The sequence below is a fragment of the Pteropus alecto genome, unplaced genomic scaffold (genome assembly GCF_000325575.1).
Source record: "Pteropus alecto unplaced genomic scaffold, ASM32557v1 scaffold126, whole genome shotgun sequence".
Lineage (NCBI taxonomy): Eukaryota > Metazoa > Chordata > Mammalia > Chiroptera > Pteropodidae > Pteropus > Pteropus alecto.
The window spans coordinates 1,477,753-1,497,136 of NW_006439187.1; the positions used below are offsets into that span (position 1 = coordinate 1,477,753).

Sequence of the window (19,384 nt, forward strand, 5' to 3'; positions counted from 1 at the left end):
GGAAGGAGGACTAAATTCCAAAGGACTTTGACTTCAGATCTATCTTCCTTTCCTTTCATTACACACACACACGCACACACACACACACACGCACGCACACTACACACACACACACAAACACACACACGCACATTACACACACACACACACACGAGCGCGCGCACGTACACACACACACACAATTTTTTTTTTCTTTGAATATTGATCCAGAAATTGCTTTTCTGATTTGGGTATTTTACCACTTTCCCTCCTTCGCCTGTCTTCTGCGCCCTCCCTTTCCCTCCCTCCCTAACCCAGCTCAGGTTGAAACTTTGCGGTGCACATTCATTTCTCCCCCTCCAGGGATGGCTCTGAGCTCCCGGGCGCACGCCTTCTCGGTGGAAGCCTTGGTGGGGAGACCTAGCAAAAGAAAACTGCAAGACCCACGAGAGAAAGCGCAGCCTGAGCTGCGGGAGAAAGAAGACGGAGAGGAGGAGGAAGAGAGATGGAGCGGCGCCGCAAGGAAGAAGAGCGAGCAGCCGGGTAAGTACCTCTATCGCACCCCAAAGCCCTGAGCCTTCTACCCGCGCTTGCTGGATCCGCAAGTCCTAGCCTGGTCTAGGAAGCTGCAGGAGGGTGGCTAGTCCTATCCTTGGACGTCCTGGCCCAGGTGAATGACCGCTTTCTGGGCCGCCGGCACACCTCAGTCACCTGTCTGTAGAGGAAGTTTCAGAGTCTCCAAGTTCATCCCGTAATTTTGCGGTTCGTTTATGGTGAAGGGGAGGATCCCCACATGTTTGTGGAGAAGTGAGACTCTTCAACTTCCTCGAAGCCCTGAGAGCCAGAAGGTGGCTGTTTCTCGGGGTAGGAAACAGGGCACTTACTCAGATTCCGAGGGGATTCAGCCTCCGGAACTGAAAGTCTCCGAGATAGTGAGGATGGACAAATTTGAAGAAGGACCGCGACTTTCACAGGGTGCAATGTGGGCCTCTTTCTCTCATTCAGGGGGGCTACAGTGGGTGTTGTGGGAAACTTGGGGATCCACGGTCAAAGTCCCCGGGGAAGTCACAAGGTGGGTCTGCTCCGAGACAAGCGTCAGCGAGAAGGGGGCGTGCGAATGGCGAAACTCTCAAACTCTCCGAGTCTCTGTATCCAGCAGAAAAGCTTTCCAAGAAAGAGCCCTCAGCAACTGCTTTCTCAGGCTGTGGCGGCGACGGCAGCAGCAATGAAAGTTTGGAAGAGGAAGACGCTATCCAAGTGGAGCTTCAAGGATCTGAGCTCTGGAAGAGATTCCATGACATTGGGACTGAGATGATTATTACCAAGGCCGGCAGGTTCGGTTCTGCCCAAGCTATTCAAGGGTCACCTACAGTAGGCACTTAATGTACCGCTCTCAAAAGATGTGGCACTTCCAGTTTTCCTTTCTAGCACCTATCCCCCCTCCCCATCCCACACCCCAAAAAGTCACTGCCTCTCAATTGACTAGACTAAGACTAGAACATGCCTGGCCCATGTCAGTGCCTCAGCATTTATTTCCTGTACACTGTGACTCTAAGAATTCATTCTCCTAGCCCTTACCTGCGTGATATACAACAAAAATTAGACCTACCAAGACAGGTGCCAGATGTCACCCCCTCATCTTAACTTATGGCCAGGCTTCTCTGTTAAAACCTCAGTTATCAGTGGACAGTATCCCATCTAGCAGTCTATTCAGCCTACCCTCTCTAGCCCAAGCCAGTTTGAGGTGAGCCTTTCCTGCTTTGACCTTTTGTTGTGGGACAACTTCTTTGGTACAGCTGAATAATTTTTTGTGTGTGAATCTTCCTAATTTCAGTCTTTCACAAATCTGCTTCACAGAAAGTACAGCTGAAAACTTGGAGGAGGGGCACAGCTTTTTCTATCTTACTTTTTCTTCTACAGCTTTTTGTTATGGTGGTAGTGGGGCGTGGGGTGGACAAAGCCTTGTGGTAAGGATATTCTACTCTAATCAGAAATCCTGAACTTGTTCAATCATCAAGTATACAACCAACAGTCTGCCTTGGTGTAGCAAATGGCATTTCCTAAACCTGTCTTTATTGGGAAGGGTGTTGTGAATTCCTTCACTTTTCATTTGTCCCCAGCCCTGCTCCCTTTGAAATATCTCTTAAAGCTCCCAGGTCAGTCGCTACTTTCTCTTTCACAGGCGGATGTTCCCTTCTGTTCGAGTCAAAGTGAAAGGGCTGGACCCAGGGAAGCAGTACCATGTGGCCATCGACGTGGTGCCGGTAGATTCCAAACGCTATAGGTAACTAGCCCAAAGGAGGATACCCCAGGCCCAGGTTGGAAATGGAGATTCTGATCTCCAGAACCTGAGAGTGCTATTTTAAAACTCTTCCATGGGGAGTGGGATTGCTTTCTCGAGGCTTTGGGAGTTGAACTTTCTTGCTCAAACTGAGTTTCAGATTGAGAAAAGAGCAGGTTTCCACATTTTTCCTCTTACTCCTGCAAAGCAGGTGCCAACTGGTGCTTCCGTGTCCCCCAAACCTCACATACCCACTGTTCTAGCCTTGGCCATGCAACCTGCAGAAGGTACAAACTCAAGTGGCTAGGTGGAAAGCTGTTTGAAGGAATTTGGAGAGAAATGTCCGGACTTCTGGGTCCATACTGAGCTCTAGGTTCTGCTACTTTAGCAGCAGGGTCCTGGAGCAAAGCCCTGATTTGCCATCTAAAGCTAGTCTAGCAGTTATTGCATTTGTCTATCTTTTCTTCCTTAGCCTCTCTCCTGAGGCAGTGGTCAGGTCCCAGAGAGTACAAGAAACCTTTCCTCTTGATGTAAGCTCTCTAAAGCAGGCTAAAAGTGGCCGAACTGATCTAAAACCAAGAGGCCCTTCTGTGCTAGTAGCCCAGAAGTGCTGATCTTCAAGCGCTGTGGCTTAAGGGCAATGAGATTTGTGTAAGAGACACCTGCACTCAGGCTGTGAGCTGTGAGCACTTGACCAAAGTGGGTGTCTAGGCTTTCTAGGAGACAGCTGGCATCTCTCCCAGGCCTGGGTTTGAGAGGCAAGGAGAAGACACAGTTCAAGAGCGTGCTGGAGCCAAACGAAGTCTAGAAATAGCAGAACAAGCCATTTGCTTCTCCGATTTGAACCTTCTTGGGAATGCTGCGCACAGCTGAGTGTGAAAACCAGTCTGGTGATCGCATGGGGCAGAGTTCTTTGGGATATTATGATGTGAAGTCTTGTTGGTGACAGGGCTTTGAGAAGGACTGGTGGTGGGCTGGACAGACACCCTCCTCAGCCCTCTGTTTCTTTCCCGCGCATTTTCAGGAGGATTTTTCTGGCGTCTCTGAGCGGTAAAACGGGTTACGGGTTAGATCAATTCCTGTTGCGGTTTCTGTGAGGAAATACAAACCAGACTCTGAAATCTCATGACATTATACTTGTCCAGGCACTTCATTGCATTTTAATGACATGTAGTTGCTTTGGGATTAGCTGGCAATCCTTGGCTGAGTCCCTTAGGACCAGATTTTGGCCACCCCCCTCCTACGGTACTAGCTTTGACTGGCTGCATATAAAGCTATGCTCCGCACATTTTCAGGTACGTGTACCATAGCTCTCAGTGGATGGTAGCCGGGAATACAGACCACTCATGCATCACTCCCAGGTTCTATGTTCACCCAGACTCACCCTGCTCTGGAGAGACCTGGATGAGGCAGATCATCAGCTTTGACCGTGTGAAACTCACCAACAACGAAATGGATGACAAAGGCCAAGTAAGTGTGCGCAATCATTTGCTCCAAGAAAGGGAGAGAGATACTAAGGCCTCAGCCTGCAGGTCACCCTGGAGATGCCAAGGAGGCTTCTTGCAGATGAGCTAATTGTGATCTTTAAGAACTGTCTAACTTCTGGGACTGTGATAAACGTAGCTCTTGTGGCCTTTGTTTGGAGGCTGAGAGTGCTGTGCTGCAGTTTGGGGATGGTGAGCTAAGGGAGTGTGAGGACCAAATGACACTTGTTTAAGCCAGGACGCCTGATCTGGGAGAGTGGAAGAGAACCCTACAAAGAGCCCTCTGGCACCTCAACCTACGTGGCAATCACTATGGGCTCTGATTGCTTTCCCGTAGTTGGCACATTCTGTGTGGAATGATGTGTAGGAAATCTCCTCTCCAACCTGCCCCCATGGATAGCCTTTACAAGTCACCTCCATCTTGAGTCTTCTGCCTAGGTGCACCACTGCTCCTGCCTTGCCCAGCCTGGCCGAATCCGAGCCACGCAAGGAGGTAGTCTCCAGAAATTAGCAGGTGGGAAATGTCAGGTTACCATAAGCCCAGGGAACTTATGGCAGGCAGTCAGATCCCGGTGACATTTGGAGACATCACATAGTCACCCACATTTGGAAGTAAGAAAGAGCCCCATCTGGGCCTAGTGTTGTTGTGGTGCCCTTTGCCCTGAGGGCCTCTGTCTGGGGCAAAATAGCACAGAAAAGTCCTCCTATGTGGCTAGCCTAGCCTTTCTGGTTTAGTTTCACTTTTGTGTGTGGGCAGGAAGGGGATGTTAGTGAGAGGGGGACAGTATCAGGGAAGGGAAGCCAATTTCTAGGCAGCATTTGACAATTTCTCCTCCAGATTATTTTGCAGTCCATGCACAAGTACAAGCCCCGTGTTCACGTGATGGAGCAAGACAGCAGGATTGACCTGTGCCGGATTCAGTCCCTGCCCGCTGAAGGGGTTAAAACATTCTCCTTTAAAGAAACTGAGTTCACCACAGTAACAGCTTACCAAAACCAGCAGGTAAAGCTAACTAGGTCCCAGGCAAGCAGAGATGGCCCCAGAGAGACTTACGGGATAGAGACAAGCTACAGTATATGGATTGAATTTTCCAAGAAAGAAAAGAAAGAAAGAAAGAAGGAGAGAGAGAGAGACAGAGAGAGAGAGAGAGTCATAGGCAAATTTTACTAAACGTTCAAAGATGAAACAACACTCATTTTCTCAAACTATTCCAAAATTTTCAAGAAGAGGGAAGGCTCCCTAACACCATTCATGAGGCCACCATTACCCTGATTCCAAACACATTACAAGAAAGGAAGGAAAGGAAGGAAAGGAAGGAAAGGAAGGAAAGGAAGGAAAGGAAGGAAAGGAAGGAAGGAAGGAAGGAAGGAAGAAAGAAAGAAAGAAAGAAAGAAAGGAAGAAAGAAAGGAAGAAAGAAAGAAAGGAAGAAAGAAAGAAAGAAAGAATGAGAAAAAAAGAAAGAACATAGTCTTATTGCATTGTCATCAAGGCAAATTTGATTATGAATTGTTTGCATCTTGTGTTTTAAAAAAAATGTGCAAGGAGATAAAGATGATAACTATTCTAAAGCTGACTTAAAAATATGCTTACATTTATTTACCATGCCATATTACACATTAAAGTATTTCATGGTTTTTGTAACCATTGAAAGCAATGGTGACAATATTATTATTGAGGACACTGATTTTATCTTTCTCTCTTTTGAATTCATAGATTACCAAACTGAAAATAGACAGGAATCCTTTTGCTAAAGGATTTAGAGATCCTGGAAAAAACAGGTAAGCAATCATATCTAATATTTACATAGCCCTTTTCACAAGTATTACAATAAGAAAACTATGGCTCAGAGACTCAGAAGTCCTAAATTTTGTAGCTAATAGATATTTTGTCTCCGAAATCTTGCCTCGTCTCAATTCTTCCCCTACTCACTTTGAATATAATGCTTATTCTAATTTCCTGGGTTTTTTATTCAGGGAGCAATTACTCTGGATTTAATTCACAAGACCAGCTATAAAAGAGAGAGATTTCAGATATTCACCCCTAAAAACCATAAGAAAATAACTCAAAAGTGTACATAAATCATTATTTTCAAGATTTGCATTCTGGACTTATTGAAGAGTGAATCTCTTTTTCAGGTGTATATTGGAAGGGCTTTTAGAGACCTACCCATGGAGGCCTTCTCTCACTCTGGATTTTAAAATGTTTGGTGCAGACACACAAAGTAAGAAAAGTTTTATTAATTTTTATTTTAAATGTTAATGAAATAACTACAGACAGAGCCTTTGTAACAAATACTACACAAGGGGATAAGTATATGTCAGAAATTGTGCGTTTACAAGGTAGTGGGTATATATTTATCTTGATGAAGCTATAAGAGGCAAAAAGGAAGGTGAACTGGCATGAAGAAAAAGAGCAGAGAGATAGTATTGGTAGATTTACTGTCTTCTGACTTCTTGAGTTATTGTAATCCTGAGATCTCCAGATTTTACCTAGATTCTTTAGCATCTCACTATTCGTATTCTTTAGAATCTGCCTGTGATGCATTTGTAGATTTATTTGAAAATATGTTAGATATATAATTAAATATTTTGTGTTTTATGAGAAACATTCAGCACATAAGTTGACTTCCGTTAAATTAAATTAATTTAATTTTTCACCATTACTTAGCTCTAATTTTCCTTTTGTTGTGAGTAGGGAAAATAAATGTTGAAAACAATACCAAACCACCACAGTTAATTACCACAAGCATTTAAAACATTTACAAAATGTTTGTTCCCAGGTAGGACATTACATGATTAAATAATAACCATAATTGACAATGCAGTCTTTCTGATAGAAGAATGTATACCTTTATTTACTCTGATATTTAACAATATATAGAAGAGTTTATTTGCAAGCAACATGGAATTATTTTACCCCTTTTGTCTTCATTCTATTAAAATTGTTTGTCTTTGAACATTAATTCAAGATTACAACTACCTTGAGGAAATCATCAACATTACAGTTAGGTTGAGTTTTACACAATACCATAATAACCAATTGAAATGTGAAGAGATGAAGTCTAATTATTTGGTAAAATGTTCACTGGATTGACTATATTAATTTGGTCTAAAGAACTGCATAAAAAATATGAACACTTATTTGATAGTATCATTTTAATAGCATCTAGGTGTCATATTTTTAAAACATCCAAGTTGACACAAAGTGTACTAAAAAAGGAAAAAAAAAGAAAAAGATGATCATTAATTAATAATTTAAAATTCACATTTTTCTTAATTATTTAAGATGTCCAGAATGCTCTCAAATAGCAAAGAAAACGAGTACCAATCTTTTAAAGTAATTTTTAATGTTTAATTATAAAAAGTATTTGCCACCCTGTTGATAAAGAAAGACTAGGTCCTTTTCCACAAAATAGAAAAACAACAGCAAAACCAAAAAAAGAAATCAACAACTTGATCAAGTTCAGTCAATAATCAACATTTTTAATTCAAACGCTTACAAAATTAAGGTTCAGATTCTAAATTTTCATGGACTTTATAATTATCTCTAACTTTAGCAGATGCTAGGCAACTATAACAGATCACCTAACAACATTGATATGAACACTTTCATTTTTATCTTGATATTTTTAACCAGCAAAACTGTCTTTAACTCCTGATGTAGTGCACCATGGAAGCCTCCCTTTTAATATAAGAAAAAAAATCTAACATGTTTAAATATATTTTAATTTGTAAAGATCACTTTCATGTGCACTTATTTTTTTAATCAAACTGAAGCTTTCTATAGAATCCCAAATAACCAATTTGTTCAATTTAATCAAGAATTTTAGTAATTTTTTTAAAAGTTTTAAAAAACGAGTTTTTATTTGTAACATATAAGTGGCTCTAGGCCATATTTAATTGGGCTTTTTTGTAATTCATTAGATAAATGTTGTTCATATGCCTAGCGCAGTTCTTGAGCATAGTGAATGCTCAATACATTATGCCTAATAGTAGGGCTAAAAGTAATGGTAATAGCAGGGATACCATATTCAACTTTGGTCGGAAGAATTAGCATATTCTTTCCCAAAGAAGTTAAAAGAACTGTGAACATGCAAGGGAAGCTAATCTAAGAATGAAGCGGAGATAGTGTAGACATGATTACTGATTCAGTGAAAACATCAAGTTCATTGTTCATTGACTGAATTGTCATTCACAGGTGGAAGCAGTGGCTCATCTCCAGTGACCTCTAGTGGAGGGGCTGCCTCTCCTTTGAACTCCTTGCTTTCTCCACCTTGTTCCCCATCTACATTTCACTTACCTACAAGCTCCCTTGGAATACCTAGTCCAGAGGTGTACCTGCACAATATCAATCTTCCCCTTTGCTACAAGATTTGTCCAACTAAATTTTGGCGACAGCAGCCTCTTGTCTTCCCTGCTCCTGAAAAGCTAGCAAGCAGCAGCAGTTCTCAGTCCTTAAACCCACTCATGATGGAAGTTCCCATGTTATCCCTGGGAGTCACCAATTCAAAAAATGGTTTATCTACAGACTTCAGTGGGCAGTGTTTACAAGCACCTAATTCTTCTAATCAAATGTATGGATCACAGGAATCTGGAAATATTTTATCACCAAACCCCATTCCCCAGGAAGCAATTGGTTGCTCTTTCCATCCTTCCTTTGGCTTTTATAGGTACAAGTTTTCTGTGCCATCTAGACTGGTAAATGCTTCCAGTAATCTCAAAGTGAATGACAGCAGTCAAGTTTCTTTTAGAGAAGGCAAATGCAATCATACTCATTGGTATCCAACAATTAATCATTGTCTTTAACGAAATAGTCACATTCCTGAAACAATTAGAAGTGAGCACATATTTTCTTTATTTGTAGCCAAAGAAAAGTCAAGAGCTATTGGGCTTAAAAAGCTTCATTATCAGAGGCTATTTCTCTGTTATGTATTTAAAGTGCTTTATCAAATGTTCATGAGAAGTTACAGTCATTTTTGACTTATAAAAAATAAGACATAACAGTTTCTGATTACAGTGACCTTGGGCCTCAAATAAGATACTCAATAAATGTTATTTGATGGAATAGACTACTAGTGAAAATTGACTCTAGGTGACAAAATCTCTAATTATAGTTGAAGCCAGTGTACCATGTCAACTACCTCTGACATATTGACAATTACCAAAAGAAGATGGACTTAATCCCTGTGAAAGCAGTGAAACAATTTATTTTTATCTATGAATATTGGCTTCATTGTAATTATCTATCTAGTAATTGTAGGAGAAAATTTCATTGTTCAATTGCCTTATACTTTTATACCCTGCAGGTGAAGGAGCTACTAATCTCAATTTTAAGGTACAAATAAAGGACACAGACTTTCAAATGTTAATCCTTGAAGCCTAAAGACTGTTCAATCTGGAAGGAAAACAAAGATTAAATAAAAAGCAAAATATTTTAAATAAATTCAATCTTTTATTTCCTTTTATTTTTGAATCGGTCCTAGGTCAAACTTGTTTACTTATTTTTTTTAACAAACCTGATATTTTATGCATGGTTTGCAAAAACAAATTACTGTAGTTCTCCAAAAAGACTAAGAAATGGAGATTTGAAGGGGAAGAAAGTACTTGAGTTCATAAATATGAAAATATTATTACATTGGTACGATTTAATTCCACTCCTGTGCAATAATCACAGTAAATTAGACCAGACAAAGGTAGCATAAATGAGACTTTATTTTAGTTTATGAAGTTGAAAAGTTTCCTTTTACCTGGTCCTAAATTTTCTGTAAAAATAGAAATCTCATCTGTATAGAACCTGTATACCTTTAAGATGAATCAGATTTTAATTTTTATGCTACTAGCTCTACCATTTGTTAGGCCAAGGCTTTCCATATCACAATGGCATGATTTAACTTTTGACAAATTAACCAAACTGTTAAACTGCTCTTTCTAACTTTTCTGACACACATTAAGAAGAACGTATCAATATTATTTATTTTGCTCAAAATGGTTATTTCCCTTTAAATGTGCCTTATAAATATGCCTTCCAGTATATGCATTAAAATTATATGCCCCTTCAATTCTGGGGGTAGCAATAGAACAGCACATGGTTATACTCAAACTGAGCATTCTAGTCAAGATGAAATATTATTTATGGCCCAAACTAATTAGGTATCTGTTATAAATGTTTTTTGAGGCAGAAACCTGTACTACCCAGATTTTTAAATCAGAGATTAAAGTAGCAAGTGTACTTTATTACTGTCTATTCCAAAACAGGAAAGCTGTAGGCTAACTTTTACTGCTAAAATAAATTGATTTTTTAAAGCAGAAAATCTCATATCCAAAAATAAAGCTAGGAAAAATAAACTTTCCATCAACTGTGTAAAATCTGTACATTGAGTCAGGAAATAAGTAAACGTACTTTATCTTTGCACAACCTTCAGTCAAGCTCAGACCTGTAGTAAAATTCCCTTGTCAGGAAGTTTCTATTTTGTGGAACAGTCAGCCAAACTGAAATCAGGGATTTGATTTCAAGTTTGAGCCTTGTTGCAGATCACTTGCCTAAATGGATAAATAGTCATTATATTTTAACAACCAAAATATAACTTTATAACATCAAAACTATCATTTCTTTTCACTAAATAGAAGGACTATGCCCTTTGGATATTACATTTGAAAGTCTAATATATAACTTTAGATTATATAATATTAGAGTCTTCAAACATTAATATAATTGCTCCTATTCACTGTACTACAAAAATAATGATTGATATTTCCCCCCAATTACGAAGGTAAATATTTATGATATTTCACTGCTATTAGGCATGGGTTCTACTTTTGATTTGGGAATGGACATGACTTCATTCTTCTTTTAGGAGTTTGGAGCATGTCTATGACATGAAAAGAAATGAACAATTAGAATCAGCATGTTATGAGTCAATGAATTACTCTTTGAATAATCAGAGATCTATGTGCTGACAATTTGACAATGTGCCAACAACAAATAAAGACAAGCATCTGTATTGGACATTACGGAAGATTTAACTTTCATTCTCCTAATCATAGATATTATGCATCTTGGGGAAAATCATGGTGCGCATAAAGCAGATAATGTGTCTTAAGTGTTACTGGTGTAACGCTAACCCAGAACATGACTAAAATAAATATTTTATATAAATATTTAAAACATATTTTACAAAAATCTACAAACATGCTAATGATACTTAAAACCTATATAATTTTATTAACCAATGTCATCCAATAAATTTAATAAAAAAGAAAACCAGAAAAAGAGACAAATTTAGATGCTTTGAAACAATAACGTTAGACGTTCACATATACCATGTAATATATAGTTATTATCTCCTTACTAAATATCAATAACAAATATTTTCCTTATCTGAATATGTAATTTGATAAATTGTAGATGTTACACTGTAATTTATATAACCAGTGGGGTTTTATTTTAGTTTTGTTTTAAAATAGCTTATACTACATTCCTTTTTCTCCCTCCAATAATAAAAAAGAGATGCCACAAAGAATACCTATTCATTGCATACTTATACTATTAATGATATATACTTATGAAAAGCAGATTTAAATATAACTAAAAATGCCTAATTGCATGTACTATATTTGTGAATTTGATTGACAGGGTGGAAATACAATGTTTTTACTCCAATTTAGAGATATGTTGCCTTCGTGGTGAAAAATCTTTATTTAGCCAAAATAACAATAATATTCTAATATATGAGAACAGTTTACCAGTTAATTTCACTAGAATTTAACATGTTTATTGGAGCAGTTTAAAACAAACCAAATACATAGCTTAGTCATTGATGGCAATTGCTTTGATATAATTGTCTTGTATACATTTAATATTCTTAAGTTTGCTCTGCAATTAAATGATAATTTGTATTAAAACTATGAAAATAAACATGGTTTGAGTGACAACATAAAACAACAAATATAGATATAGAACATTTGAAACATATATAGTATTAAAACTATTTACATGTGTGGTGCTGGCCAACTTTTGACATGCTGTTTCAATAAAATATTGAGAGAAAAAAGACCAGTATCATTACTTTTCAAAGTATCAAATGTTCATGTTTACAAATTTGTACTGAACATTAATATGTCAACATACACTATAATGGGCAGATGTACTGAGAATAATTTTAGGAGATTTATGCTTAGTTGATATGTATACATGTATACTGGATTTATGTTTTAAAGTGCCTAAAAGAGTTATAAAATTTAAAATTAAATATAATAGAAAACATTAAAATTATACTACAATAAGTTGTATCATTAAACTTTTTTTTTTATCAAGTTATCATATATTTGTTATTGTTAAAGATAACAGAATTTTGATTTTGGATTTAAGATCACATATTTATGCACATGATAATTAAAGTATAAAGTAATATTTTAGCTGTAAAAAATGGTATAAAGAATTCAAAATTTTACTAGAATAAGAAATTAATAAAATCACAGATAACTATATTAAAATATTAGATTAAAATTAATATCTTTAAGGTTTTTTTAAATAAAATACATAATTTGATCTTTCATTTTTGTGGGGTTTTTTTGAAAAATGTTAATGTTTTGGAATTTTACTTTCATTGAAATTAAGTTTTCATATTTATTTTGTGACAAGATTTTGTGACTTTTTACCAATTACTCTAATTAATGTCTAATCATGGTGGGGTTTTTAAATTGAATTTCATAAATTTGAGGAAAAATTGTTTTATAGAAATACCAACAAATAGACTACCCCTTGAAAGAAGCATAATTTCTTAGTAAGACTCAAGTTGAAGTAGCAAAGTTACTCTCTACTGCACTTACACAGACATCTTATTTGGCTTCCTTCAATGGAATTCATGCACAGGCCAAATACTTCAACTGCTACATTAATAGCTATATTTTGCAAAATTGAAGTTGGATCCTCTTCAAACCATGATGCCAGGCAGGAGAAAGGACTATTTGGCAAAAGTAGCATCACTTTGTAACCCGTCATTGTGATTCTTTTCTGTAGTTGTAACTTTTATAAGATGGGGCTGGGGATGTGGGTATCACATTTCAAAAAGACTCTGTGGGCCGTATTACCACACACAGAGGGTTAGGATAAACTCATTCAATGTTTACCCTCAATTGTGCCAAATTCAGCAGTCCCTTGGTTCTGCTAAAACAGGGCAGCTGTCCTGAGCTCTTGGCTAGGCAAGATACAGTGCTTTTAGTGCGTTGTGGGGGTGACAGCCTCAACTGTTACTAACAAAGGTATGAAGCTTCAAACACACATATGCTATATTTTAGTTTAAGTTGTATATATGTATATCTCTCCTACTAGACTGTGAGGGGAGAAATACTATTTTTAAATAACATTTATTTTCCAACTTTTAACATTTTAATGCACATTATCAAAAATTAAATAACACAAGAAGTAACACAAAAAGATCTATAATCATAAACAGTGTATAGTTTGAGTTCTAGTTATGTATGTCTACACATGACTGAGCATACATTTTTAAATATGGTTGAGGTCATACAGTATTAATAATGCTTTTTCATACATCATGAATATTTTCCAATTTGAGGTCTCAAAACCATGACTATTTTGATAACCAAGAATATAATAAACCAAATTAAAAGAATAGAAATGTAATTTTACTTTTCACAGGGCCAACATTTTTTAAAAGACAAAAATGACAACAGGCTTCTGGATAAAGACATTGGGAGAATTATAACTAAAATTTACATTCCCCTAATTTTTAAATAAAAATGAGACACGATGCAACATAGTACAATAACCATAATGCCTCTAAGATAAGTCATTATCAAATATATACTATTAAAATATTAGCAAGAAAGTATGTGTCCATCAAATTGCATTTCATGGTTATGGATGTACCACAGTTTAACTATTTACCTGTGGATGGACATAATAAGTAGTTTCCAGTTTTCAACTATTACAAATAAAACTGCTATAATCATTTATGTACAGGTTTTTGTGTGAAGGTAAATTTTCATTTCTCTGAGTTAATGCCCAAGAGTGCAATCACTGGGTTGTATGATAATTGCATGTTTAGTTTTGTAGGAAACTGCTTGTTTTGCAGAGTATATGTACAATTTTACATTCCCAGCAACAATGTATTAGTGATCTAGTTTATTCTCTACCTGGCTAGAATTTGGTGTTGTTACTGTTGTGTGTGTGCGTGTGTTATTCTTATAAGTTGGTGTTGCTAACTCATTGTGATTTTAACTTCCATTTCCTTGATGACTAATGATATTGAAACCTTTTCATATGCTTACATTGTATTTGTCATTCGTATGTCCTCTTCCATAAAATGTCTGTGTCTTTTGCCCATTTTAATAGTATTGTTTGTTTTTAACTGTTGCATTTTAAGAGTATGAATTTATCAATCTTTCCCTTTTATGGATTATACTTTTGCTGTCTAGTCTAAGAAATATTTTCCTAGCCCTAGATCTCAAAGAATTTCTTCAGTGTTTCTTTTTCTAAAAGCTTTATGTTTTACATTTAAGCCTATGATTTATTTTGTGTTAAATTTTATGTAGAGTATGATGATTAGGTTGAAGTTTTTTTTTTTCTTTCTTTTATTGTGGGGCCTATGGATATTCAATTGTTTCAGCATAATTTACTGAATTTCTTCTTCCATCGATCCACTGAACATTGAACATTAAATTGGTTATATACCTTTGTAAATAATGTAGTTGGGCACATTTGTGTGAGTTTGTTTCTGCATCCTCTATTTTATTTTATTGATCTATGATTGTAGCTCTTTGCTAATGCCATATTGTCTTGATTATGGTAGCTCTATAGTAATTCATAATATCAGGTAGAATGATTCCTCCCACTTTATTCTCCTTTTTGAAAATAATTTTACCTCTACTAGTTCCTTTCCACACTTCCATATACATTTCAGAATTAGTTTGACTATATCTGTGAAAAAACTATGCTGAGATTTTTATAAGAATTGCATTAAACCTATAGATCAATTTTGGGAGAATTGAAATCTTTAACGTGTTAAGTCTCCCAATCTACAAACGGAGTATGCCTATCCATTTATTTAGGTCTTTTTTTTTAGTTCTTGTATCAGCATTTCGTATCTTCAACACATATCTTGTACATGTCTTGTTAGCATTTTCATAAATATTTCATTTTCTTTGGAGGAATTTTAAGTGTTGTGCTTTTTACCTTGGTTTCTATATGTTCATTGTTAGTTCATTGTTAGATTGCTTTTTGTGTGTTGTTCTTGTATCCTACACATTTGCTGAATTCAGTTATTAGTTCTATAAGTTTGGGGGTTTGATTTTTGTTTTTGGCAGATTCCTTGGGATTTTTCTAGGTATACAACTATGTCATCTGCAAATGTAGTTTGTTTCCTTCAGTATGATATCTATGCCTTTTATTACTTTTTCTTGATTCATTACACTGGCTAGGACTCCCAGTACTGTGTTGAAAAAGTAAAAATAGAACTATCATATGATCCAGCAATCCCACTTTTGGGTATATATCATCAGAAGGAAATGAAAACAGGATACCACAAACCTCCAGTTATAAAAAGAAAAGTCAGTATTATCATAATAATTTTGTATGGTGATAGACTTGTGATGGTATTCACACCATAGGGAATATAAATGTTGAATCATTATGTTGCACACCTGAAAATAATATAGTATTGTATGTCAACTATACTTTAATAAAAAGTAAAAAAATAAAACAGCTAATGCTTTATCATTACTAAAAAAAAAAAAGATATCTGCACTCTCGTGTTTACTGCAACATTATTCAAAATAGCTAGGATAAGGAAACAATCTCAATGTGTTTCAATAGATGAATGGATAAAGAAGATATACAGTATATATATGTATGTATATACACACACTAGAATATTATTCAACCACGAAGAAGAAGGAAATCCTACTAATTGCAGCAACATAGATGGACCTTGAGGGCATTATACTGAGATATATCAGACAGAGAAAGACAAATGCTGTATGGTCACCTATATGTGGAATCTAAACACCATATTTGTAGAAGTTGACAGTAGATTGCTCGTTACCAGGGTCTGAGGGGTGGGAGGATTGGAAAGATGTTGGTCAAAGGGCATAAACTTAGTTAGAAGATGAATAGGTTCTGGAGATCTAATGCATAGTATTGTGATTATAATTAACAATACTCTATTCTATAATTCACAGTTGCTAAAAGATTGGATCTTAAATGTTCTCACCAAGAAAAAGAAAAGATAATTATGTGACATGATGGAGGTGTTAGCTAATGCTATGATAATAATAATAATATTACAATATGAAAATGTATCAAATCAATACGTTGTCCACCTTAATCTGACACAATGTTATATATTAATTTTTCTTAATAAAGAAAGAAAAAACGAGTGGTGGGAGTGAACACCTTTACCTTCTTCCTGCTCTTATGAGATTTTCAGCAATGGTATGATGTTATCTATAAGGTTTTTGTAGATGCCATTAAGTAAATGTAATTCCCTTCAATGCATATTCTTCTGAGGGATTTTTTAAAAATCATAAATACCTGTTGGATTTTGGGAAAAGATTTTTATGCTTCAACTGATATGGCCATATGATTTTCTTCTTTAGGTTGTTTACATAAAAGAGTACATTAATTGATTTTTGAATGTCGAACAAGTCTTGTATATTTTCAATAAATCCTGCTTAGTCACAGTTATAATTAATTTTCCACATTGATGTGTTTAATTTACAATATTTTGATGATGGTTTTTAAATTTAAATTCATGAAAGATATTGGTCTGTAGTTTCTTTTTCGTGTGTGTTGTCTTTGGTTTTAGTTTTAGGGTATGAGTTGGGATTCATCTTTTGTTTTGTGGAAGATACTGCGGGTAATTTATTTTAATACTTTTTCTTTTTACATGTTTGCTAGACTTCTCCAGTGAAAACAATTTGGGGTCCAGGCATTTATTTTTTCAGGAGTTTATTTTTTTCAGTAATAGCTTTATTGAGATATAATTCAAATATCATAAAATTTATCTTTTAAACGCGTATAATTCAAAAGTTTTAATATATTTACAGAGTTATGCCACCATTACCACTATATGATTTTAGTATATTTTCATAACCTCAAATAGAAATGCTACAGCATTTACTAATCAACTCCTCTAATCCTTTCTCCTTACCACCCTCAATCCATGACCTACACTAATTTTTCTGTTTCTATGAATTTGCCTATTCTAGATATATCACATAAATGAAATAATACATGTGATTTTTTTTTGTGACTTCTTTCAACTGGCATAACATTTTTAGTGTTCATTCATTTTTTTTTTTTGTCTGAATGGTATTCTAGTGTATGGGTATATCACATCTATTTATCCATTTATCAGTAGATGGACATTTGCCTTTTTCCTGCTTTTTGGCTATTATGAATAATGCTGCTATGAATATTTAATTATGTTTTGTGTGAAGATATGTTTTCAAAACTCTTGGGTGTATACCTAGGAGTGAATTGCGGGGGTCATATGCTAATTCTATGCTTAACCATTTGAGGAACTGCTAGATTATTTTCCAAGTGACTGCACCATTTTACATTCCCACCAGCAATGTATAGAGGTTATAATTTCTCCACATCTTCACCAACATTTGCTATTGTCTTTTTTTTCTAGTGATCTCAGAAGGTATAAAGTATATCTCAATGAGATTTTGATTTATATTTCCATATGACTGTTGATGTTGGACATCTTTTCATGTGTGTATTGTCATTTGTATATCTTGAATTTCCATTTAAATTTTAGGATCAATACGTTAATTTCTGCCCAAAAAATAAAGGCACAAGGGAATTTGTTAGATAGGGATTATGTTTAATATGTAGAAAAATTTAGAGAGTATTGTCATCTTAACAATATTAGGTTTTCCAATTGACTAACACAAGATTTACTTTCTATATATTTAATTATTCTAAAAAAAATAGCTTCCTTTTTTACGATCTGGATGGCTTTTTTCTTGCCCGATAACCCAACGAGAATGTACAGAACAATGTCGAATAGAATTGGAGAGAGCAGACATCTTTATCTTATTCCTGATTTTAAGGGCAAAGTGTTCATTCCTTCACTAGTATATATGATGTTAGCTGTGCATTTTTCATAGATCATCTAATTTTGATTGAAAATTTCTCTTCTGCAGCTAATATGTTGAGTGTTTTTTTATTATGAAAAGTTGATGTAGTTGGTAAATGTTTTTTTCTATATCTATTAATATGATCATGTGGTATTTTTTCTTTATACTATTAATAAGATGTGTTACATGACTTTATTTTCATATATTAATCCAACTTTGCATTGCATTCCTGGGATAAATCTCACTTGTTTATGCTGTATAATCTCTTTTCAAGATTAATGGATTGGTTGGTTAGCATTTTGAGTTTTTTCCATTTATATTCATAAGGAATAGAGTTATAGTTTTATATTCTTGTGATATTTTTGGTTCTAATATCAGAATAATAAACAACACTGGCTTCGAAGAATGAATTGGAAAATGTTCCCTCCTATTTGATTGAAGAATTTGTGAAGAATAGTATTATTTAAATTTTTGGTGAGTATCAGCATTGAAGCCATCTGGACCTGGGCTTTTCTTTGTAGTTCATTTTTTGATTACTATTTTAATCTATTTTCCTGTTACAGTTTCATCCATATTTTCTGTTTCTTCTTGATTGAGTTTTGGTTGTTTGCCCTTTGTTGAAAATTTTCCATTTCATGTAGGTTGACTAATTTATTGGCATACAATTGTTCATAATATTCCTATAATAATGTTTTTTTTTATATATTTGTAAAATTGGTAGTGATGTCCTTTCTTTTATTCCAGATTTTAAAAATTTACTCCTCTCATTTTTCTTGGTCAGTCTAGTTAAAGATTGTCTCAATTTTTTTGATATTTACCAAAAAGCAACTTTGGTTTTATTGATTTTCATAGTGTTTTTCTATTCTCTATTTCATTTATTTCTGCTGTGATGTTCAGTATTTCCCTCTTTCTGCTTACTTTAACTCTTCTATTTTCAGTTTCTTAATTTGAACATTTAGATTCCTTATTTTAGATCTTTCTTCATTTTTAACTTGGATATTTACAAATATGAATTTCTTTGTAAGTACTGCTTTAGCTACATACATTTTGATAAGTTGTGTTTTGGTTTTCATTCACCTCAAAATGTTTTCTTAATTTCAGTCGTGATTTTTTTTTTGACCCATTGTTTTTCGGGAGGGAAGTGTGTTGTTTATTTCTACACATCGTATTTTCCCCAAATATCCTTCTGTTATGGATGTCTACTTTCATTACATTGTATGATTGAATTATTTTAAGTTTATAAAGGCTTTTTTATGATGTAACATATGGTCTATTCTGGAGCATGTTCCATGTGCATTTAAGAAAAATATAAAAAATGTATATTATACTGTCATTGGTTGGAGTGTTCTACAGAAGTCTGTCAGGTCTAATTGGTTAACAGTGTTTTTAATGTTTTCTATTTCCTTGTTAATAGTCTACCTAGTCGTTCTATCCATTATTGAAAACAAAGTTTTGGAGTCTTATACTATTATTGTTGAATTGTGTATCTCTCCTTTTAATTCTATTGGTATTTGCCTTCTGCATTTTGGG

The 19,384-nt window shown here is 35.1% G+C and overlaps 1 protein-coding gene across 1 annotated transcript; it reads left to right on the forward strand.

Annotated features, from left to right (window-relative positions):
- The first annotated feature begins 344 nt into the window (after positions 1-344).
- TBX22 (T-box 22) lies at positions 345-8,551 on the forward strand. Its single transcript, XM_006916159.1, has 8 exons — positions 345-522; positions 1,136-1,313; positions 2,162-2,263; positions 3,556-3,730; positions 4,583-4,747; positions 5,460-5,524; positions 5,882-5,967; positions 7,944-8,551. The coding sequence occupies exons 1-8, from the start codon at positions 345-347 to the stop codon at positions 8,549-8,551; spliced, it is 1,557 nt and encodes a 518-aa protein (XP_006916221.1).
- Positions 8,552-19,384: the final 10,833 nt, after the last annotated feature.